Source organism: Microchirus variegatus, assembly GCF_963457635.1.
Source record: "Microchirus variegatus genome assembly, chromosome: 12".
NCBI lineage: Eukaryota > Metazoa > Chordata > Actinopteri > Pleuronectiformes > Soleidae > Microchirus > Microchirus variegatus.
In genome coordinates this window covers 17,909,900-17,934,451 of record NC_139813.1, presented here as the reverse complement: position 1 = coordinate 17,934,451, position 24,552 = coordinate 17,909,900, and the positions used below count along the sequence as shown (strand labels likewise).

At 42.8% G+C, this 24,552-nt stretch overlaps 1 protein-coding gene across 1 annotated transcript in view; it reads left to right on the top strand.

Moving 5' to 3' along the window:
- The window catches only part of sash1a (SAM and SH3 domain containing 1a), a gene marked incomplete at its 5' end in the record, with an annotated part of 158,241 nt that overhangs the window by 112,391 nt on the left and 21,298 nt on the right, over nucleotides 1–24,552 (top strand). The window contains 6 exons of the mRNA XM_083898996.1: nucleotides 9,518–9,646; nucleotides 18,043–18,093; nucleotides 18,182–18,231; nucleotides 22,900–22,940; nucleotides 23,216–23,305; nucleotides 23,394–23,506. Of these exons, the coding sequence (XP_083755122.1) occupies nucleotides 9,518–9,646; nucleotides 18,043–18,093; nucleotides 18,182–18,231; nucleotides 22,900–22,940; nucleotides 23,216–23,305; nucleotides 23,394–23,506 (474 nt within the window). The remainder of the gene's footprint in view (nucleotides 1–9,517; nucleotides 9,647–18,042; nucleotides 18,094–18,181; nucleotides 18,232–22,899; nucleotides 22,941–23,215; nucleotides 23,306–23,393; nucleotides 23,507–24,552) is intronic.

Here is a 24,552-nt window from a genome sequence, read left to right as displayed (position 1 = left end):
TAAAGTAATCACATCAAGCCGCTGTAATCATCACATCGTGTGCGTTTGTGTGTGTGTGTGTGTGTGTTTGTGTGCTACTGTCCAGCATTGTGTCCAGATTTATGGCGACCACTGTGCCCTCGCTGCTTTAACAACATTTCCCATGCTCTTTTTTTTGTGTGTGTTTTTCATACAATTGTGTGGAGAATGCGCTTTGTTCATGAAGTCTATTCAACACCGGCTGCAGAGAAGGATTGGTGGAAAAGCCTTGTCAGCACGAGATAAAATCACCAAGTGTTTCTATGCTGTTGAAAAAACAACAACTTAACTGAACTCTACTTACTCCTATAATCGCTTAAAGAACTTATCTGTACTTTACTTTGTTATTTATATTTCTAACAAGTTTTACTCCACTACATTTCCTCTAACTATCTTTGTCACTTGTCGTTACTACCGAATAAAATCAGAAGAAGAAGGGTTAGTATTTAGTATAGTCTGTATTTATATAGAGCTGCTTTTTTCAAGTGTCTTGCTCAAGGTCACATATAGACTAGCAGAGCCAGGAATTGAACCCACAACCTTCCAGTTGAAAGACAACCACTGAGCTACCATGCACTCTTAGAAATAAGGGTTCCAAAAGTGTTCTTCTACAAGGGCTGAGGTTCTACCTGGAACCCTTTTTTGGGTTCTTGGTAACACTAATGGTTCCAGTGAGAACCATTTTGATCCAGAGAACCCTTTGGAACCCCTTTTCTGAATAAAGGGTTTTAAAAGGGTTCCTGGTAGCTGAAAAACAGTATATGATTCTACTTGGCACCTTTATTTCTAAGAGTGTGGCTCAATCCTAACTTTTCACTTTTTTAACACTTTTACTTCTAAAACTCTAGTAAATTTGTTTTTGTAAAATGACTTTTGACATGTTAGTACAGTAAATATATACTTTAAGACTTTTACTTCAGTAATATTATTAAAAAAGTGACTTCAACTTATATTTAAGTCATTTTCTGGTAAGATACTTTTACTTTTAGTCAAATAATCCTTTTAAGTACTTTATATAATACTGAGTAGAGTGTGTTAAAGTATATAAAAGTATATACTGCAGGAAATACTAATGAAAAAGAATAAAAACAACATCATCCATGTGAGTATATGCAGTATTCAAATAGAATGAAACATAGTGGCAATCACATCTAATGAATAACTATTTATTTTAATATTATGATTCATCATCAGTGGCGTGATCTATTGTGTGTGTGCGTGTGTGCGTGTGTGTGTGTGTGTGTGTGTGTGTGTGTGTGTTCTGTTGTCATGTTTCGTTGGGAGGAGTGTGTGTGTGTGTGTGAGGGAGAGAGAGAGGCGGTGGGTGAAAGGAGGAGGAGGCGCAGTGTTTGCAGGATTTCTCCTGCGGTCTCTCCTCCTCTCCTTCTCCAAACATTTAATGGGAATAAACGTGCTTGTTGCTCCGTGAGTTCGGGAACAGTTTTTTTTACCGTCAGACATAGCGATTGATAGCGAAACTTTTTTTTTTTCCTTCCAGGAACTTTTTTTTTGTTCTTCCGCTCACCTCCGCAGCTCTACTGCGGGGAGGGGGTTTGGTTTGTTGTTTTGTGCCCGGCACGGATCTGTGCAGCGCGGACTGCGATCGGAAGTTTTTTCACACGAGTGACCTGTTGTGATTCTCCGTTAACTTCTTCCTCTCTCTCTCTCTCTCACTCGCTCTTTTATTATTTAAAACTCAACGCACGACTTTGTCGCGAGAACAACAAAAAAAACATGTCGGGGCGACATTTACGCACCAAACTTTGGGTCTTTGGAGCATTTCAGCGGTGTGTCAAGAGCTGCTGGTGATCGGGGCCTCTTGTCTGCGGGCGTGGATTCAAACTTTTTTCCGCCACTCTTTGCTGTGGTTGAACATTAATTACTTTTGCACATTATGGAGGACGGGGATCAGGGGAGCGCTGCGCCTGCAGAGGAGCCGCAGGCACCGAGCGCTGCTGGGGGGGACAGCTTCTCCCAACTGTGGACGGATGTTATGGGGATGCTGGTAAGTTTTTTTTGGGGGGGGGGGGGGATGGGAGATAATAATAATATAACCCCCTGACAACTAACCGAGACAGTTGACACTGATTTGCAGACTGCGTGATTGTGTAAGTGAGGAAATCACGCCTCAAAGTAACACTTCACGTGGTTTGCGTAAACACTATAAAGTGAGGCAGTTTGAGAGCTTAATGCGCAAAGGAAATCGAAAGAGAATGAGGTATGTGATGCACTGATTGAAACATGGATTACAAATTACTTTGTGTGTGTGTGTGTGTGTGTGTGTGTGTTCTCTGTGGCTGCGGGACATTTAGTTCACTGCTCTGTTTCCTATGGATAAAGTCTTTAACTTATTTACTGTCTCAAATTGGGGGCTGATCAATAACTCAATAACAATCGTATGTTGTGATAGAATAGTTTCCACGCTGACATGCACTGACACAACAGCACATAATTGCTGTGTCTGTTTCGCCTCACACTTGTGAAATGATCCTCTGTTTAGCAAGAGTTTGTCACCCCCAGGAGCAAAAACCCCAGTCTTTAATTATTGCTTATGAACTGTGTTTTTAATTGCGATAATGATAATTGTCTTTTTGAGTCAACTTTAGTCAAGTTTGTTTGTTGAGTCTTGAGTCAGAGGAGCTGTGTTTGTACCTGTGTGGTAAATAAGATCATAAAAGCACATTAATTGAATGTATCCTTTAAAGAAAGTTGCTTTGGACTTGAAGAAGTTCACATTAACAGATCACTTTATTTGCATTTTTTTTAGTAAAACCAATTAAAAACTTCCTTGTGCCAAGTTTTTCTGTGAAGTTGCTTTAAATACTTGTGATTTTGGAGGTTTCTCTATATTCTAACACCACACATTTTCTGCAACACTGTCCTTTTGTTTGTTTGGCAGCAAAAGAAGTCTCCACTTTTTTTTTTTTTACAGGCCATTGACTCTGATTGATCTGCGGACCAAATGTGTTTGCGGTCACTTCCACTCGTCTGAAAAGACAGAGGTGTTAATTTGGTTTAGTCTGGCATTGAAGATGTGAATGCTTTGTCAATGTGTGTGTGTGTGTGAGAGAGAGAGACTGTCCTCAAATGCTGGGTGGGAGATCTGGCTCCTTGCCTGTTAATTAACCTGGATTTATTGCTCTGGAGGCAAATGCAACTTATGTAGGGTAAGACCAACTTTCTTTCACATTATTCCAATCTGAATGCCAAAGATCACAGACATAACTGTTGGTTTAACATCCTAGAAACTAAAAATATTGGTAATATAGAAGTGTATTGGTCTTATTGGCTGCTTGGAACAGTGTTGTCACTTGTTGGAACTGGTAGGTCATTTTTTTCTTGTTTTTTTTCCCCCTCTGGAATTGAATTGGACTTTAGGTGATCAGTTGAATCAAAATACAGATAATAGTTTTCTTCGTTTGCAGTATTTCTATGCTTGCTATAAAGATTTATGAGTTTTATGATTTTAAGGGTATAAGGTGACTAGGAAAAGGGCTAAGCACCCTGTGGGATTAATATTCCAAGCACAATGGACACCATATCACCATGAATGCGTAATAGATCAACTAAATATGGACACACTGGTCCAAATTTCAATGGCCTTTGTTCGGCTTGGTCGTCCATGTGTGAATGCCCTTTAAATTTCACTTTGCCCGCAGCCTTCTGACGCAACTTAAACTCACTGTTGCGAGTGTTGTTGACTCGGCATGCCCGACATGTAAGAACAGGCACTTTCATACTTGTACATATGGACATCTATCCGGATAAGGATCTTCCAAACACGTCGACTATTCTTTGACTTCTACCAATTAGTGCGTGTTTCAACAGACATGCCTCAAAAACTCAAGAACTACTCTTAAAATCTCAAGTAACAGTGCAGATGATGATTAAACCAGAGTCATTAATTCTCACAATATGTGCGTTTGGACCTTCAAAAACAAGTTTTCATAGTGACTGTAAATCATAGGGCACCCTGATCTGCAGCAGTCTGCTGTATTTGAGGTTAACCAGTGGTGGAATGTGTTTAATAAGAATACCTAACGTAAGCCAGTCTGTGTTTGTGGTTGAAGTCAAGTAAATAGTCTCTCAGCTAATTAAGAGTCAAAAGGCAGTTTAGGAGTTCCACAGGGCTGCAGAGACTCAGAGTTGTGTTTCAGCCTTAGGTATCATATTTTGGAGGCGGATCCTTGATATATGGCACATTCTCTCCACTGTGCTTCCTTCAGGAAATGGAATGCGAGTCTGTGCGTTTCTCTCATGTGTGGAATGACGTGCTGTACTCTGCATTCTGTCAGTGCAGTGTAGACGAGAGAATTTTTAACACAATTATTCAACCAGGGCAAGTTGGGGCAACGTCAAAGTTCTGATCGCAAACGTGGACAGTTGACTCTGTGTTTCCTCCTGAAAGAATCCTCTCATCTTGTCTTTGCGCGAAAGGCCGTCTCGGGTCAGGGCTGAGTGATGTATTTGCGTGAAGGGAATCCTCAGTTTAAACAGTTTTATTGTGGTGTTTTCACACGGCGTGGGTGGACGTTTCTCTGTGTTTTGCAAAACACTCATTATGTTCTAGACAGTAAACCCAAGTGTTGGATCCTGTTGTTGAGACATGTGTATTGATTTTTGTCTGGGAAGGTAAAAAAAACCTACAGTTAGATGAGGTGATCTTCTTCGTAACACTTCACACACTTGTTTTCTGCCAATGCGTGATTAGTTGGCCACTTTTATGTCTTTTGCAAATGATGTCCTGCCACAGTCGATCATAGCATCATTTAGTCTTTTGTTACCCCAGTCCAAATCGGATCAGTTCCTTCCAGACCGTGATTGTCTCATCACTGAGGTCACACAGAGACCTGGCAGACTTCCTCTTCTGGTGATGGCAGAACACTGTTCTTTGCTTCGGCCTCGGAAATCCTGAGGAAGCCCACTAAAAGGGCTTGGGCTGTAGCCCCTGCCCTTACCTTCCTCAACAGACATCCCCCCCCTTGGCTCATATGCCAAATTAGTCAGACATTTACTGACGCAGTTTATCTATTTATTTGGAAATCTCCATAACACCATCACACCAGTGATGAGTTGACAAACTGTAGAGAAAGCAGACTTGTTGAAGTCTCTCCTGGGTTGGATTTAACCTTGTTTTGCCCGTGACTCGCGGTCAATCTTGGTCTCGAGCGCAGTGCAACTTAATACGAGCCAGTCGGTGGCAATTTCGACTCGCTTCCTCCTCCTTCCCCGATGGATGCATAGAAAGTGAAAGTGATCACGCTACTTTAGATTCTAACATTACGTCGGATGCATGCCCTCTATTGTGAAGCATTGTTCTTTACCCAGAGAGAACAGGGGGGTGGTGGTGGTGGTGGGGGGGAGTCCGAAAGGAAAGCCAGCGCTGTAACCAAAGTTAATGGCATGTGTACGCCGTAGCTTTTTCATCCTGAATGTAACTAAAACCTCTCGCTGTGATGAATAGCACCGTCAGGAATGTGAGCCTAAATGATGGATGAAGAGCAAACATATGAGGGCTTAATGGCTTTCAGTGTTTTTCCCCTGTTCATTTTTTTTTAGCAAATTTTCAAAACACTTTCCATTTCTGACGATCTGACGATTCTTCTGTGTCTTCTTAATCATGTAAGGCGATCTATCAGTGGTTTGACGCTGGCAAAGGAATTGATTAACTCTGCAATAGATTATGTAACAGTGACAGCAGTTGAACTCATGTTTTTATGTCATATTATTGCATCTTAAAAGAGTCTGTTTGACAGTAGTTAGCAGAGTGGTAGATACTTTTATTATTTAATAAACTGATGCAATTTCATACAGACTTGGTTGACGTTTGTAGAGACAAACCACTGCGGTAGATGGAATACCAGGAATGCCATGGCTAATTGATTAAGTGAGCGAAAGCTGCTGAGCCTTCATGTGGTTTCCATTCTCGCTTAGAATTCTATACTGGCCTTTTGTGACTGAGTACGAAGTATCAAGATGATATCTGATCTATGTTAATTAGATCTGGAGGACAAACTATATATCTGTTTTTTGGGGGGGGGGATTGGGATGTTTAATAATCATTCCCACTCCTCTGAGGCAATCGCACACGAGTGTAAATCAATCAGGCGACGCTATCGCACATCACTGAAATCGTCCTCCGCTGTTGTGCAATACCAGTAATTTGTGTATTTTAATGGTGGAACAAACTCGTGATATTCAAAAACGTCATCTCACAAGTGTCTCCTACATCACAAATGTCTTGACAGAATGACAGAAGTGACACGTTTCAGCTGTTCCTTGGGAGTAGTCGGGGGGTTGAACTGAGTCGCTCTTGGACAGCGTATGACATTAGCACTCTTTACTGTAAATACAAGACAAACTTGCACATTCTTCCTTGGGTGTTTTTTTTTAGTTTTTCCAGTCGTTGCTATTGTTCGAGTCAACACGGGGAGTTGGCCCTGCTTACATGGAGGCGAGGGTGGAGTGATTGTTACATCAGCTGCACCAGTGTTAGTTTCCATGCAACTCAATGTTTATAATCCTGGTTTCTTTGTATAGTGTCTTTTAAATGGACATATTTATATAGAGGAATCATTTATTTTACGGTTATTTGTTTATAAGCTGTGGATTTAATACATTATGTTATTTCATAGCACGCTCCAGATGTGAAACACTCCTCCTCTCACCTGACAGCTGCTGTCGTGCCCACAAATCATCCCTTGTGCAGCCTCTACCCCCCCCCCCCCCCCATCCCACCACAGTGATGTGTGGACCTCTGTCAGACCTCTGCTGCATACGCCTCCACCGATTTGACAGATTCTCTGTCAAAACGTGGACTAAACTGCTGCTTATCTGTCGACGCTAGCATTCCAAGAAAATTATCCTTTTAAACTCTTCCACTCTCCCTTGTTCTCACGTGCTGTCTTGCAGTAGAACAGAGCAATTTTTTTTACATTTTACAGCATCGTTACAAGGTGATGGGGGGGGGGGGGGGGGGTGTTTGAGGGTTCAGCTGTGTTGGGACTCCTCCATGAGCTAACGCCACTCGAGAATTAGAGGAATCTCGGTTATCTGCTCACAACAACAACACATGAATGTTTGCACTTGAGTTTGCATATGTGCAGCCTTTTAAAAACAGCAAAACATGAGTGAATGTTCCTTCTTGGGCAGGAAAATGGCAACGCTTTATTGAACTTTCCATATTAGGGATAGAACGGGGCCGATATTCGGCATTTTGACTTTGACGTTAAAGGTGCATTACGTAAATAAATCTAAAGCAACTGGCCATAAAATCCTCCTAATATGTCACAGAGACTCAGGAATAATGTTCATATAACAAACTGAACTCACCAACAACAACAGTACAGCCAAAATATTTGCATTTAAAAAAAAAATTTGCGGACCAGAAATCGTGTTTATGTTTTGAAATCACGTTTTGGCATGTGTCGCCACCTACCGCCGTCTACCAATCATTGCAGTCTGTAGAGTCTCAGCTGCCGAGCAACCACGGGTTCATGGTCTGAGCGACAATGGCGGAAAAAACAAAAATTTAAAGGCCTCGGTATTTTGTATTTGAGTGTAGTAACCTTTTTTGGCCACATTCTTACATATGGAGCCTTCAAGTGTTAGTGTTTGTACATTTTGACACCAATATTTTCACCTTCACTGCAAATGAGTATCAGCTCTAAATATCAACCTCCTTGACTACTAATAATCTGTATCGGTATCTGAAAAAACCCATATGGGTCTATCTCTACTCCATATATTACCCTATAAATCTATCACTCTTTACACAAATGAGAGTTTCAATCAATCAACAGCTGGTGTAAACTCAGGATGGAGATCGTTCCCGTCTCCTCGATGTGGAAAACGGATCGCCATGATCGTGGCGTGTGCACACGGTGATGAAAACATCTCAGAGTTCTGTAACGAGTGCATGCTTTCAGTCACTTTGAGGAACATGTGTGTGTGTGTGTGGGGGGAAAACATATGTGTTTGCTCACAAGTGGTTCCCACTGGGAATCACGGTCATCTCAAACCATATGTCTGAGAGCCAGAGCTGGATTCTCGAGCAATCAGTGGGAGAACAGATCACAGCCGGGCCGCGGTGAACTTCTGAGGGCTGAACATGTGTTTGGCTAATGATGATGTGTTCATCTTTTCATTTAATAATCAGGCTTTTCTAATTCTGAGCTGGGGTTTCAGTTTGTTTTGGTGCGATGTTTTTGAAATCTCCTGCGTGCATGTGCGTGCATGCTAATGCACGTTCACACTGACTAGACACCCATCTCTGAAGAAGGCCTTATGCCCCAGTGTGTGTGTGTGTGTGTGTGTGTGTGTTTATGTGTGTGTAGGGGGCACTCACTCGCTCGCTCAGCCTCACAGTGATCCATTCACTTGTGGCCTGGCACTCAGATAAGGAGGGAGGGGGGGGGGGGTTTGGCTGAGAAAGACAGAGACTGAGAGAGACTGTTCGAACTCTGCACAGTGACTCAATGCTAGCTGTCTGCCTGGCACAGATTAGATCAACAGTGATGAATATTCAGCAGTTGACCAGTGCTGCCAGAATGGCAATACATTTTTGACCGAAGCGAGGAGACGCGAGTCTCTCGCTTTCGTACAAAAGATGCGGCTCGACATCCTGCAGAATCCCCTGAAAGGCTCCATTCAAGAAATCAGTATTTATTTTAATAAATAAATGCTAAAATCGGGATTAAAATCTGAAATCATGACAGTGTCGATGTTTTCAATACTAACCAAGAAGCCAGTTTTTATGCATTACATTATCGTTCAAAATCATTTTGCCCTTTCGTCAAAGAAGCAGCAAAACAGTTTTCAGCTGTGCTAACATCATTGCACAAGGGTTTTCTAATCATCCAATAGACTTCTATCGTGATTAGCAAACACAATGTACCATTAGAACACTGGAGAGATGGTTGCTGGAAATGGGCCCCTATACACCTATGTACATATTCCATTAAAAACCAGACGTTTGCAGCTAGAATAGTCGTTTACCACATTAACAATGTATAGAGTGTATTTCTGATTCATTTAATGTTATATTAATTGAAAGAAAAAGTGCATTTCCTTCAAAAATAAGGACATTTCTAAGGGGTAGTGTATATCCAAGGAGTATTGCGTTAGGTAAGCGCCCTACCGTTTGAAACACAGCTTCCTCCCTCCATGCCAAACACACGTCTCCCACACAATGACAGGAACTGAGCTGATGCAAGACTACAGCTCGCCCGAAACAATGTGTTTGGTTTAGAGTTGTGTTGTGAGTGTGTGAGGAGGTAAAGGGCATCCCTGATAAGATCCTCAGAATAGACAATAGCGAGCAAAGACAATTCACTGAATGGGACCTCGTGATAAGAATCAGTAATCATGGTGATTATTATGTCCTTTAATGAGCTCATGTGTTTTCTTCTTGCATAGTAAGAGACTTAATAGCTTTTGCTGACATTGACATAGCATTGGATGAGGATACTAAACCATATGCTCTCCTTCTCCTTCTCAGGATGGTTCTCTGGGCAACATAGATGACCTTGCCCAGGAGTACTCTGAGTACTACAACACCTGCTTCAGTGACGTCGGCGATCGCATGGAGGAACTACGCAAACGACGAGTCTCCCAGGAGGTCGATATGGTAAATTCACGCTCGCACACATGCACGGCTTTCAGGTCTGCAAACAGCAAACCCTAAAATCCTCCGTCCAACTCAGTGGAGAAGGAGCCCACTCTTCAATATAAGAGGCTAATGAAAGTTAATGTTATGGTTGCTTAGTTCCAGGTGACTATTGAAAAATAGAATCTGGTCATGAATACTGAATTGTGTTTTTCTTGTCCTAATTACTTCACATGGGATCTTTTAAAGACTTCCATCAAAGGCAGTGTGGGCCTTCTCCGGATGTGAGATGCATTGGTGTTTTTTGGGGGGTTCACAGAGGGGGTGTTTATTTGGTAGTCCTTTTCATGAAGATGTAGGGTAGTGGGGCACCCCTTTGGTTGCCTAGCTGCAAGCGAGCGTATGAAGGAATGCTACTGCTGGTGGTGGTGCTGCGACAGAGGCCGAGCCCTGTGTAACACACTGGTTCCACACTCAAACCCATGCATGTGTATTATGCTAACTTCATATGACTTATTCATGGTGAATTTGAGGAGATTGACGTGTTATAACACACAATATGAGCTAAAAAGCATGAAAAAAACCAACTTATTTTGTGTTTTTGCTGACTTAAGCTCTATGTTAGGTCTCCGTAAATCAAAAGTTTACATAAAAAAGGAAGTGTGAAGTCACATTATTGGCCAAAAATAATCCTGACTCACTTCTCCCTTCACACGTTTAGTTCTCATTGATATCAGGTTGCCTCGCCTTCGCCCCAAATTGTCTCTGCTGATATATGCACTATTTTTGTTTGTCATTACTGGTTTTCCCGTTTAAAACGCTGGGGCCTCTGGTTTTCTTGAAGACATCCATATGTTTTTGGTTGGGTTTGACGGGGTATAGCTTGGATTTATTGTGCTCTTTCTTTTAATGACTGCAGTCAGACATCCTGTTCTCACAGCTTCCAGGAGAAAGACGGCATAAAACAAAAAGTATTTTACATCTTTGTCATAAGTTGAATTATTCTGTCTGTGGCCACAGACTTAAATCTTCATTAATGACTCCCACTTAATGTTTAATGTCCCTGTATTTATTACTTTACCTCTCTTTCTTCTGTTATGTTTTCATTACCGTCGACCGTTACTTTAAGCCCAATTACCGATGATAAGGGATGTTAAAGACGCGTCTCTCATCACATGAGTTTTACAGTTTGGGACGGTCTCATCCTGCGGAGATAAAGCAAGGGAAGAGGAAGCAATGTTGTAGCCGCACAAAGAAGAAGAAGAAGATAAAAAGAGCTGACTGGGCCCTGAGCCTTAAGCGTAGGACAGGAGGAGGATAAAGGATGTGAACAGAGGAAGACGAAACGAGGAGGATGAGGGGAACGAAGAGGAGGCGTAGGGTATATTCGAGAGCCTGCAGCTGTCCCGCGACTTTGCAAAGTTTGGCAACCGAAAATATAGGAGAGGAGTGGAAAGAAACAAAGCACGAAGGAAGGAATATGGGTCAGACAACACCTTATTGAGTCAACCCACACTATGTGATGTGAACTTTGTCCTGCATTTGTGGTGCAGTCCTTTTCTAATATTAGGATTGAGGGGAGGATATTGAAGTCTACAGGAGCCTTTTCACCCAGCAGCAGATTCTTTCTCTTCTTGAGCAATATTTGTGATTGCATAGTTTTTTCCAGCAGACCAGACACAGTTTGTCTGAAAAGCTGTGGGAACAGTATGTGCAACACTGGAGCGAGAAAAAAAATTAGTGTGGAATTACAAGACGTGGTGCAAGACGGGGCAGAGCACAAGATGAGCTAATAATATGGACACCCAGTCGGGAAGAGGGGCCTTTGACAATTGAAAGTTGTGAACTGTGTCCAGAAAAACAGTGGCCACGGGCCAGAGTCATGCAGCTGTCTTCCTTAGCGCCGACAGCAAATGGAAAGTCACAAAGTCCAAAAGCCGCCAAGTTAACGGGAAGACATTTAGCAAGTGGCACTCCTGAAGGAAACGGCCTTTAGGGACTCTCTTGGTAAAGGGTACAGGTTAGAGCGGTCCAGCAATCGGGTCTCCACAGGACCTACTTCCTCGCCGGTCATTGTATTTTATTTTAATCTCTCTTAAAATCCATACGTCAGTTCTTGTCTTGACAAGTTTCAAAGCAGATTTGACCTTTTAATTGCTTAACTGTGGTCAACATAAAGGCGATTCTGGACAAAAGCAATGCCGTATTATGAGAAGTTAGAAAGGGTTTTTAAGTTTAGGAGTTTCAGATTCAAGCACATAACTTTTTATATGCCACAATTTTGAAATTTACTTTTGGAAAAGTCCCACAAGAAAACCCGGTTAGTGTCACCAGAGAGAAAGGAGAAGCCCACGACTTTAACATCCTGTTCTCGAGTTGACTCTCATGCTCGTATCTCAAGTCTACTGAGACACCTTCAGTTTCTCTTTGGCGTTTATATTTTTTGGGTCCTGTTTTCCTGAGAAATGTCCTTGCAACATTGAGATTTTAACACAAATGTGTGTCACTAAACACGTTTGTGTTATCTCTGTTATTTTCTGATGGGGCCCCTTCGTTAACAAAACCACGGCTGCAGCTTGACCCATTAGGGGCCGATGATAGAGGCTCTCTTAAGAGATGACCGTAGATGTGCCCTCTTCCTGTTTGGTCTGAGCCGGGTTATTTCTATGCATCTTCAGATTAGTTTTGATGTGTAGCAGGGACACAAGAGGTTGTAAAAACATCCTCCTTAGGGGAATGTGACCTATGGATTAGCGCTGCCATGGACGTTTTCCCACCACTTCGGTCGGTTAGGCAACAAGTGCTTGGATTGACTCTCGCTGGCATGCCGATTTAGTGATGCATTAAGCTTGTTTTTGTAAGCGACGGGAAGTTTTGAATGTCACGAGTAAGGATTACATTTTAGCCTGAGCTATGAATTCCAGATTCATTTTTGAAGCAGGTTTCTTTTGGATGATGGTGTGATTTGTAAAAGTTAAGTGTATTATCTTTTAGTCGTCACAAACTTGTTTGTGAGTGTGGTCTCTCACAGGAACAATATGATTTTGTTCACTTTTGCCTTTCAGGCGTAGTTATTTTGTGCTGCCTGTGGTTCGTTCTATTCTTAAAATATCCGATCTTGTGATTTGTTATAGGCGTTAAAAGATCGGGGAGTGAATCTATTATCTATAATCTATTCTATAGCTTTTATATTTTATTTTTCTTTAAAGAAAACTCTGAGAAAAAATTCTCAGTAACACTTCAGATTAGGGAACACAGATTCACCATTAACTAGGTGCTTACTAACATATCCTTAGCCTAATAGCATAATTGCCTAAGTCATTTTTTTGGTAATAGTGATATCTGCCTAACTTTACCAATGTGCTTGCTAAAAAAAATATGTTTTTTTTCTTGTTTTCTAACGAAATGTAAGTCGCATACTAGCCCTTTATTAGTAATCATTAAGCACATATTAACAACTTATTCTACATAGCCTTATTCTGCATCTATCACGACATGAATTCAAATTGTTCCTAAATTTGTGCTTAATATTTACTAATAAAGGGCTAGTATGCTATTTATATGCATGTTAGTAAGCACCTAGTTAATGGTGAATGTGTTCCCTAATCTAAAGTGTTGCTATAATCTCCTATGTTGACATATAGTAAATTGTACTGATCGTCATTTCTTGTTTTTTGAAGTTCTTATTTTCAGTTCTTCAAACATTGCCTTCTTGTTGTTTGATGCTGCTTCCACTGTCTTTATGACAGAAGTGGGTAAACATCAAACTAGATTTCACCATCTGGCGTTTAATAGATAAAGTCATTTAAATGTAGAAATGGGTCATTTTGGGATTTGTGGTTGCCAGATATAAAGCTTTCAGCTCATTTTAACAGTGAGACATTGTAACAGTATCTTTGTTGATGTCTTACAGGCTTTGGCCCAAATCCCATCAGTCGCTGGTCTCATTGTTGACTTCATAATTGAAATAGTTTTGACGAAAAAAAGCCCCAGCTGGTGTCACATTGATATGATAACCTCAGGAATGCTGTGTTATGGTTTTCAAGCTGAGTATCTCAACAGTTTGGGTCAAGATTCAAGTACAGGCTTTAGTTTTTTGTTTTTACCGTGAGGTGAGGAAACTGTGTGTGGTTATTAATGCCTCCTTGCACATCTGGGTTAAAACTACAGCATGGACGAAAGACGAGGTCTTTTAGGGGTTTTTAGAAACATCCCAGGTCAACGCGGTGAAACTACAGTCTTTGTTGCTGAAAGATTATTTTATTTTATATTATTTATTTATCCTTTATTTAGCCTGGAAGATCCCACTGAGATGCAAGATCTCCTCTTCCTGGGAGTCCTGGATAACCTTCCATTATAGCTTGTTGTATATTTATGATTGTACTGTATTATTTGGGCTGGTGACAGTCACTGGAATTTGTAATAACTATGGTATTTGTCTTTGAATACCAAAACAATAATGATCCATGGAGCTCAGGAATGCCTCACAATGCAGATACACACACAGACCCGCTGTGCTGCACGTATACACGCACACATACCCGCTCTGAAATGGTCTGAAAAGGAAGTGAACAGAGTCGGTCTTGAGCTTGTGCTGATGGACTTTTTCTGTTTCTCAGAAATTGCTTGAAACATGGAGCAGCTTCCTGCCTTTGTCTCTCTCTCTCTGTGTAGATGTTGCCATGAGATCTTAAAAAAGATCTTGTTCTTCAGGCTTGCACCATGCCATACTGGTCACACTGCTAACGTCTTTTTTTACAGTTACTACCAGGCATAGCAACCCTCATACTTGCCCAGCCAGTTTCATTCAATCAGACCAGTTGGCACACATTCACTTCTGCCACCTGGTCTCTATTTTTTTGTCACATAGATGCCGAGTTTTGTCTCTGACGTTGGCAGACACCACTCTCCACTGTGGGAACTCATGTCCTTGGTTGGCCCCTACAGTTGTGTTTAGATTACTGCCGTTTCCATGACGACTGGACTGGAAAAAGATTCATGTGACGTCATGTTTACGTGACTCCTGATGTGTCTCTAAAGTAACGCAGTTATTCGTGTTGCGGCGCCGAAGCGTACCCGTGTACTGTGTATGTGCGTGCACGGGAGTCCAGACACCATTTACCAGTTAGCCCTGTTAGCTGCGTTAGCTTCTTTAGCGCCGTTAGCGCGCCTACAGTCGAACTTACACACAGGTAGGCTACGCTAGTTATTTATAGCGCTGCTTTTTCGTTTAATAAACAAACCACTCCAGTTTGACTGTAGGCGTGCTAACCGCTAAAGCTAACTGGTAAACAGTGTCTGGACTACCGTGCCGTGGCACGAAAAACTGAAGTACTCATTTTAACACCGCTAAAGGAGCCAACGCAGCTAACTGGTAAACAGTGTCTGGACTCCCGTGCACACACGCGCTGCTCTTTTCCGCTCCAGTTTGACTCTAGGCGCGCTAACGGCGCTAAAGGAGCTAACACGGCTAGCAGAGCTTTACCACTCTATTTAGCACTCAACTGTGTTTCTGTCCTTATCTTTTCATGAGCACCAAAACAGAATCTAGCTGTAGTTTCTGGGTTATCGATGGGATAACAATGGCATGATCGGAATTGCCGTTATTCTCGTGTTTGTGTGTGTTTGTGTTGTGTGGTCTCAGATATTAGTTTCCCTCGTCGGCCCCGCATCGTGATCCTCATTAGCCAAAGCTCTCTCCAGAGGCTTCCTCACTGATTTACTCTCTTTTATTTTAACTCGGTTCAGTCACACTTAAACAATCAAGAGCGTTTCCATCACGCTCGCACGCATGTGCACACACACAGGGGTGGATTGTGCACTAGAAAACCGATTGGAAATCTGTAGGGAACTCACACACACACACACACACACACACGCACATGTGCCAATCCGGGGTAAGTAGGGCAGTATCTCATGCTAATGCTGGCAAGTTCATGTAAAGGATAGCATACCCCCTCTGGGAGTGTGTGTGTGAGAACCAAGGTTCCCACACACACACACACACACACACTGAAAAATATGTGTTAATCTAATATTCTCTTTCAGAAACTGTGCCAGCTCTTTTGCGTCTTCATCAGTGATGTCAAAGTCTTAGCGAAGCTTTGAGTTTATCCACGGATGGTTTTACACTAAATTTACCCAAATTCGTCCCACACATCTGCAGTGAAAGGCAAACAGAATTGAGGTTTTTATGCTGAAGATGATGGTTTTTTTTTAATGTCAGAGATAGTGGCAGCACAGAGTTAGGGGAAGCTCGGAGTAGAAGAAGGAACAGAGAGCTGCTTTGTGTCTCTGTCTCCTGGAGGCGAGCTGTGTGTGTGTGTGTGTGTGTGTGTGTGTGGAGATGTGTCTAGGTTTACCTTTTTGGTGACATGTATGTGGTTTTGTCAGGGCTTCATATGTGTCTTCCTGAGCTGACAGTGTGACAGTGAGTTTTCAGAATCATTTTTCCCCATAGCTAATCCCACCGCGAAGCCTGATATAAATCTCCCATCACTGCAGTCTGGAGCAGCCATCAAAGAGGATCTGATAGCAGAACCAATCTGCCACTGTGTGAAAGTATTGTGACTATGCACGGGCATGCGGCCACATAATGTTGTTCGCGGTGCCTCTCCTTTTTCGTTATTATTATTTTTTTCTTTCCCGGAGCACACCCACATTGTGCTGCACAGTGCTGACTGTCAGACTTGTGCGTGTTCAAAGGGATATATGTGTCCTTTCTTTGTCTCACATAAGCTCTGCCTACGCAACAAAAACAAAAAGGCATACACAGGCCCTGTCCTAGATTCTCCTACGGCACAGCCTGACAGTGAAATGAGACCAAAACACCATCTATGTAGACGTTTTTTCATGACCTCTCTCTAAACATGTACCTGCTCTCCGACTTATGGGAATCCCTGCTCTCCAGAGTTGTTTCCCGACTCTTCCGACATAACATTTATTTTCCCCACAAAACTTCCGGACCTTTACTTCTACCCGCTTGATCACTGTAACAGACAGCAGGTGGATGAAGAGACAAAAAAACGCTGCAGTGAACTTCAAAGTTAAAGCCAGACCATGTCAGGAACATCACACCCTTCAGTCTTCAGTTGATTACAGATAAGTGTAGGCTAATATCTGAGGCTTTTAAAGCACCACGGCACTTAAGGTGATCTGCTTATGTATGACCCAGAGGCAACAGGCTCTTAAAGTGCTCTTAAAGGGAGGGCACGTCACCTCTGACTAAGTCCCTTTAAATATTACTCATGATGAGTGTGTGTGAGGGTGTGGATGGAATTCTCTTGCGGTCCCAAAGGTCAGTCAAAGAAGAATAAAAGGTCAAAGCTTAGGTCACTCTGATTAGGAAGCATGAACAGAACAGACCAGAGTGAAGGAAGTATAATTCATCCAGCTTCCTGTGACTGTTATCCTGCTATTTAATATCTATTTCATGTAAATAAATATTACGGCTTTCTGTTGTTGGGGAAACTCCAGATTCCATTGGCCTTTTCTTTGTGACAACGTCATGGATAATTTAGGTAGGACGACGTCACCCAGCAGCCATCACTTTGCTTCCCTGGGGCTGAGTTTTTTTAAAATCCAAACATTCTCATCTTCTATAGTCAGACTGCCCGTCAAGCTACCCCTGTCAAATCAGATCTTGTTTACCAGACAGAAAACAGAAATGTGACGATGGTAGAAATGGAAGTTGCAGACTTGGTTTAAAGCACATCTGTGTCGTCTGGATCTGCCGTGATGAAGACGCCAGGTTTTAGACCTGACATACAATAAACTGTGTAACAGGAACAGTAAAACGGCCTTGAACACAGACACTGGGAGGTTGTTTTTCTGCAGAACAATCATTTGCGTCGTCTGTTTCTCAAATGTAAGCCAGTCTGCCGTTTAATTTAATCGAATCTCACATATTGTGTTTCTGGTTAAAGTCCAAATAAATCTGATCCAAACCAAGCAGGTGTTGCCTTTTGTTGGAGGGAGGCGCTTGCTAACGTCACACTTTTAAAACACTGTGGAATTTGCGGAGCCGGTGGCGTGAGTGCTTTTGTCATGCTTTGTTCAGGAAGCCCAGACTTTGACTGCGCTGTGCCACCGCCCATCGGTGTCCTATAACAATTAAAACAAGTAGTGCAGGTTCTTTGGTACCCGAAGCAAGACTTGACTTGTTGAGTTGTGTGATGGTGCACACACACACACACACATACACAGACAGACACACACACGTGCTCATGTTTGTTGTTATGTTCTGCAGGTGTGTCTACATGAACCTCGCTTCAGAGAAAGTCTCTCCCACATGTATGCGCGGCTGAACACCACAGTTGTTTTCACCTTTCTGCCGAGGCTCTAATTTGTGCTTGTGATTCATACATCGACCTCTGACACTGACACCTGACCTTCTTTCTTCTCTTTCTCTTTCCCAGGAGAAACAAGACCCGAGCGGCTCGTCTCTGCAGCTTCGTAATGAAATCCAGGTACGCAGAAATAGAATCCTCACAAATCACTTAAAACTAGAGAGGTCTTGTCGGTCTAACACCTGTCTTCTTGTCTCTCTCTCCTCAGGAATCATTAGGCTTCAGCAGTGAGGTGTCGACTCCAGAAACAGACAGAAAGTATGTTTATTTTGTTAAAGTGATGACTGTAACGTGACCAGAGCAAGTGTTGGAACCGTGATCTGTGCTCAGATTGAAATGTGCGTGTCTGTTCCGTGTCAAAACGACGGCGCTAGCACCGCCCCGCGTCTGGATCTCATCAGACGTGTACACGCTTGTGCTGCACCACAGACACATGGATCACACTTAGGCCCTTTTCTTTATGTCCATAGCTAAAGATGGAGAGAGCAAGAGAGGAGTGGAAATACTCTCTCTCCTCCCAGACGCAGGGTCACGTGATTGATGGATCTCTTTTGTGACACTTTGCACAAAAGGTCACTCGGTGGGGTACATTGGGGTCACCACGTCAGGTGGGAACCTCGAAAGTATGTTGAAGTGTAGTTGAGCAACTGGCACAGGTTCACTGTGCGTTAGCTGTACGAAGCTAACATAAGCAGTTGTAAGAGAACCGAGTACAGAGAAGAAGTTTTTATGGGATCCTGCAGGAACTCAACCCCTATCATTTACCACATATCACCAGCGATTGCACCTCCGAAAGATCCCTCAGTCTTATCCCTGTTGTGATGAAAGGAAAAGCTACTGACTGTTTCCTTGAGCTCGACCCACTCTCCTCTCTGTCCCGGCGTCCATGCTGCTTCCTTCCTGCCTTTGTGTCCAGCAGAGGACGAGGGGCGAGACTGAGTCGTCGAATGATTACAGCAAAAGACGCATGAATGAAAGAGCAGGATGGAGCTGGGCATGGGTGGGGTTCCATTTTTCCTTGGTTCCTGCAGCACAAAGTGTGTGTTCTCTACCTTTTTGCACATTTTGCGTGTTGGTGTGCATGTAACATCTCTGCAGAGCCACTTGTAGTTCCTTAACAGCATTACCACCAAATTTAACCTCAACACCATGTGTGTCAGGAACAAGGAACTTGATAAATGTTGGCGTGACAGAACATTTCATGGTCTGTATTTGTCCGGGACGTCACCCGTGTGTGACCCCCCCCCCTCAGCGGAATCCTCGTGTTCACGTGACGACCACGTGCGGCAGAGGAAGTGCATACCACAGACGTGATATCTTCTCCTATGGATGGTCTGCTCTGCTGTATGTTGCGCAGACGAATACTGGAGGATGATGGGAACCAGATGTCAGATTTGGAATGACGTCTCTCTGCTGTTGCTCGAGAGAGAGAAAGGGGCCAAGAGAGAACCCAGAACTGAACTCTCCTTCCTGTCACTCACAGTGTTTCTCTTAGTCTGCCTTCCCCTTTCTCATAAGTATACACACTGAAATCTAACAGTTCCACTTTTACCCTTTCTTGCACCTCAGTTGTTTTCACGCCTTCTTCTACAGTTTTTGTTTCACATAAAAAGCGCTAAGCCGGTGTCAAAGTTAGGTATGAGGTGCTTTGCATCACCTTTTATCCAATTAACCTTATTTTAGAAGTTCTTGTGTTTGAGGAGAACTTTTTTTTTTGTAGTCCATCCTTCACTGCCTCTCTTCTCATTCGCCCCCACAACTCCATTACAGACCCCATTGTCCACTTTACAATGTGGTAGATGGGTTTCAGGTAATGATTTATAGCTCGACCTGATAGATAAGCCCAATTCCTGTTGACGCCCTCGTCATCATACCTTCTCTGTGTGACAATAGAGCTCAGAGGAGATTGCCCAGACTTCATCATGGGGGCTTTGCAACCCCCTCTGTGTGTGTGTCTCCTTGTCGCTTACTTTATGGGCAGGAGTTGGGCACAGCTCACACAATTGCTGGTATGCGAGTAATGATGACAGAGTTGGATACAGGCTTCCTGTTTTTGGAAGGTAATTGATTGGTGGGCATTGTTGCAAAAAAGGCGACCAAAAGCTTATCAGTAAGGACAACAGTGGCAGTAAATGGATCTCGATGAAAGCGTGTACGCACATGCACAGACTGTGTCTAACAGCGTCTGCAAGAGTTGGAAGCATTTGAGCAACTGCATGAAGTGCAGGCTTATGTAACTAATAATGTGCTGGGCCGTTAACGCCGGTATTAACACCGTTAAAGTTAGCATGATGTGTTTCCATGACAACTGACCGGAAAAACATGCGTGTGACATCATGTTTACGTGACTTCAAGTGTTAAAATTTCAAGTCCAGACACCCTTTACCAGTTAGCTGTGTTAGCTCCTTTAGCTGCGTTAAAATGAGTAGCGCAGTTTTTCGTGCCACGGCAAGGGAGTCCAGACACCATTTACCAGTTCGCTGCGTTAGCTGCGCTAGCTCCTTTAGCGGCGTTGAAATGAGTAACGCAGTTTTTCGTGCCACGGCACGAGAGTCCAGACACCGTTTACTGTTTACCAGTTAGCTGCGTTAGCTCCTTTAGCGGCATTAGCACGCCTACAGTCAAACTGGAACGGTTTGTTTATTAAACGAAAAAAGCAGTGCTACAAATAGCCAGCGTACCTGTGTACTCCTTATGTGTGCCTCTCTTTTTTTAAGTTTTGCGTAACTTTAGAGACTAGTTTTAACAATCGGGAGTCACGGAAACATGACGTCATGCGTCAGTTGTCAGGAAACACTTCATGCTAGTTAAATAATACAGCTGTAATTTCACTACTGCAGATATTCACACGCTAACGAAATACATGGGTGCTCCAACTGTGTGATTTTCAAGTTCCCTGCCATACGACCTTCCGTCTTCCTCTTCCAGTGGCACCTCTGACCTCTTCCTTGACCCCTGAAAAGGTCGCCACGCTGCTCTTCCTGTGACCACTGTCAACACAGGGTCACAGCCTTTTATTGTTTCGACAAGAACAGCCGCGATCGCAACTGGATCCAGGTGGCCGACCTTGTGACCGCGCACACAAACACACTCACTGCCACTGTACATGTGTGCATTGGCCTGATTTGTGCTGAGCATGACAGAAAAAAAATAAAACTGCCTTCATCTTTCCTGGACTAGACACACAGGATATGAGTTATGATGAACTTGTGATACAGTCGATATGATTTACAACAAATGCGTATTTTTCCAAAATATTGCACACTGTATAACTCCCTTCTCTATTTATATCTTCGCTGTAGTTGCACATCGTCTTGTGACGGCTTATCTTTTGTTTTGAAAATGACTAATGCTTTACTGACAAGTAAAGGAAATATACTGTCGAATGCAACTTTCCCCTATAGCACAGTATGGCGAGCCAAAGTTAAGACACTGTATTTTATATATATATATATATATATATATATATAAAAATGGAAGCTTCTTATGCTAATGAGATGAAAGCGGTTAAATGTCCCTGACTCAATGAGCTGAATTGAAATAGAAAGGCATGTCAAAGATTTAAGGTTAAACCAATGAAGATGCCTCACCACACAAAGCCCTGGTCAGACCCACTCTGTGAAAGACTTTCAGACTCTTGAAACGTGTGAATGTGCAGATGTGTGTGTGTGTGAGTGCATGGGAGGTTAATTTATAGAGCCTGATGGGGAGGAGGGCTAGAGGGATGGGGGGGCGGGGGGTCCAACGCTGCTACTGAAAAGGTTCCATTGAATGAGTCCTGTTAGCAGTAGCTTTGGCCCTAGACTATCTATGAAGGGGGGGGGATGAGCAGAGGGGCAAATCATACAGGCTTCCATTCAATTAGCATCTCATTATGTTGCCATGGCAGCGGGGGCTTTAAGCCACGTGAAGGTTTTTTCCCATTGTACCGAGCACATATACAGTAAACACTTACGGACACACGTTCAGCCACTGACCCGTTTACCTCGTCGTGAACCCGTCACGCGTTTTCACGTCGCCTTACTGCTGGCAGCTGCCCGTGCCCATGAGCAATTGGATTTAAAGTGAGACTTACGTCTTTTGAAATGAAGATCTTCTGAATGCAGGACCTTGTGAAATAGAAGCTTTACGTATTCCGTAGCGATCTGAAAGCAGAGTCTTGGATTTCTCATAGTTTCAGCTGCTTCCCATTTTTTTTATATAGATCACGTGACTTGTCATCTTCTCTAGATGAACGAGGGCGAGCGACAACCCTAACATGTTGCTTATCTTGCAAGAAAATCAGGACGAGGCTGCTGACACATGACTTTCCGATAAGATGCCGAGTTCATGTGGCAAGATACAACACTTTTAAACATTTATTTCCTTCTCATTAGCTCCACTTATTTAGTAAGGTGTGCAGATTTATGTGCGTTACTTACTAGTTATTTTCCACCTCTTTCTCTCTCTCTCATGCTCTCGTCTCCCACTCTTTCTCTGGCTTTTCCTCGTGACTGTCTATCCTGTGGAAGGAAGTGGAAACACAAACAGGCTGAGTCTGCCCTGTGGTTTTTCCTCCTCCTCCTCCTCCTGCCCTCCCTCTCCTCTTCTCTCTGTCTTCTGTTCTTCTCATCCTCAGCGCTCAATACGCTCTCTCTTTGCTTTCACGTGGTTGCCCACCCTCCTTTTTTCTTCATCGTGTTAATTCCTCTCTTTGCAGTCTCTTAAATACATTTCAGTTTATCCTCTCCTCTTCCTCTCCCTCTCTTCTTTCCCTCTCAAGCCTAAGGAGCCTGGATTCCTGTCTCTAAAGCACCACCACTGACCCCAAGTGGTGAATAGACAAACTGCAGTTCAAAGATGCTGCACTTAAACGTGTGAGAATAGGGATGAAAATGAAGCATTTGTCTTTTATTAATTTGTCTTTTTCACTCTGTTTTTGTCTAGAATGTCACTGCACAAGTCCAGCTCTGAAGATGGATCTGGAGGTAAATTGAGATTAGTTTGTAATCTACGGTCTTTAGTATTAATATTTATTGATTATTTAGTTGAAATTAAAACATAAAATTGACAACATAAAATGCAGAGAATGGAGCATACACATACAAAATGTACCACCCCGGTTCAGTCCAAATGTGTTGATCTGAGCAAAATAGCACTCCTACAAAGATATGTTGTTATTCTGTGTCTAGACACAATACAATACAATGTAAATATCACTATAGAGTGTTTATTGTCTCATCCTTCCCTTCCCCCTCCACAGGAAAATGGGACCACAAGAAGAAAAACAAATCTTTTTGGCAGAACTTCCGCAAGTCTCCGCATAAACCCGTCATGCGACAGACATCTAAAGGTTAGCGTGGTACTCCTTTATCCAGAGTTGCTTTATTATGAGTTGTTGTTGCTTCGTATTTCACTCTCTCCGCTCTCTGCCCCTGCAGGAGAGGACATCGGCTATGTGGCCAGCGAAATCACCATGAGCGACGAAGAGCGAATCCAGCTGATGATGATGGTGAAGGAGAAGATGATTACTGTAGAAGAAGCTCTGGCTCGGGTAGGAAACGTAACCAACCCTCCTCCTCCTCCTCCTCCTCCTCCTGTCTCAGCTATAGTGTAACTTCTCTCCCACTCCCACTCCTCCTTAAGACTGCTGATCCAAAGCCTCTCTTCAAATCCCTGCACCTCCTCCTGGATTAGTTTTGTCTCTGCCTTGCCTTCATATCACCGCCATTTAGCACTGGCTTATACTAAAATGACTCACTCTTACTAACCCAACTGCAAAACCCTTCATTTTTAACCCCCGAATTGTCCTCACACACACACACACACACACACACACACACATGCACCCAAACACACACCAACACCAACACACAGGGGATTTTAGGGTGTGAGCTTTTTGGAGTTTGTGTGGGTGTGTTATTCAGTTCATACTTGAACAGAGATGATTGTCATGGTAACTCCCTAGCTCCATCTGTCGGGGTGATTCACTGGTGCATTGTGGTTTTTTTTTTCTCTCTCTTGAATCATGTGGTGGATTATTATTTGGCTTTCCTTTTAAATTTCCCAAAACTATTTTTTGGCCTGACTACCAGTCAGTTTTTTCTTTTCTGTTTTTATTTATTTATTTTCTCTCCTTGTTTTCTGTCATTCTTCTTTTCTTATGTCTTGCCCTTGTGTAGTATGACTGCACTGGTTAATCTAAATTACCCCCCCCCCCTCCTAGATCTGTGATTTTCTTTTAGCCAATGGCTTGACTTCAGTTTCTTGCTCAAGTGATTGACACTCACTCCAATCCAATCAATGATCAGCATATGTAGAGGGCGCATATGTTATCCCTGCTCAATATAGCATCGTGTTGTGTTTCGCTCCATTGTCAATATATTGGTATATCACATGTTCCCAGGGATGTAGTGGAGTATAAACCCAATAACTCTTGTTTTTCAGACTGACCAAGTAAGATCTGCTCACAAGGGCAGGCATAAATCTTTAAGACAATAGTCTTAATAAAGCCCCATGAGATGTAGCATTTAAAGTAGATTAAGGTCAGACCACACATAATAAAGTGTGTTTACAGGATTATTTTATGCCAAAAACACC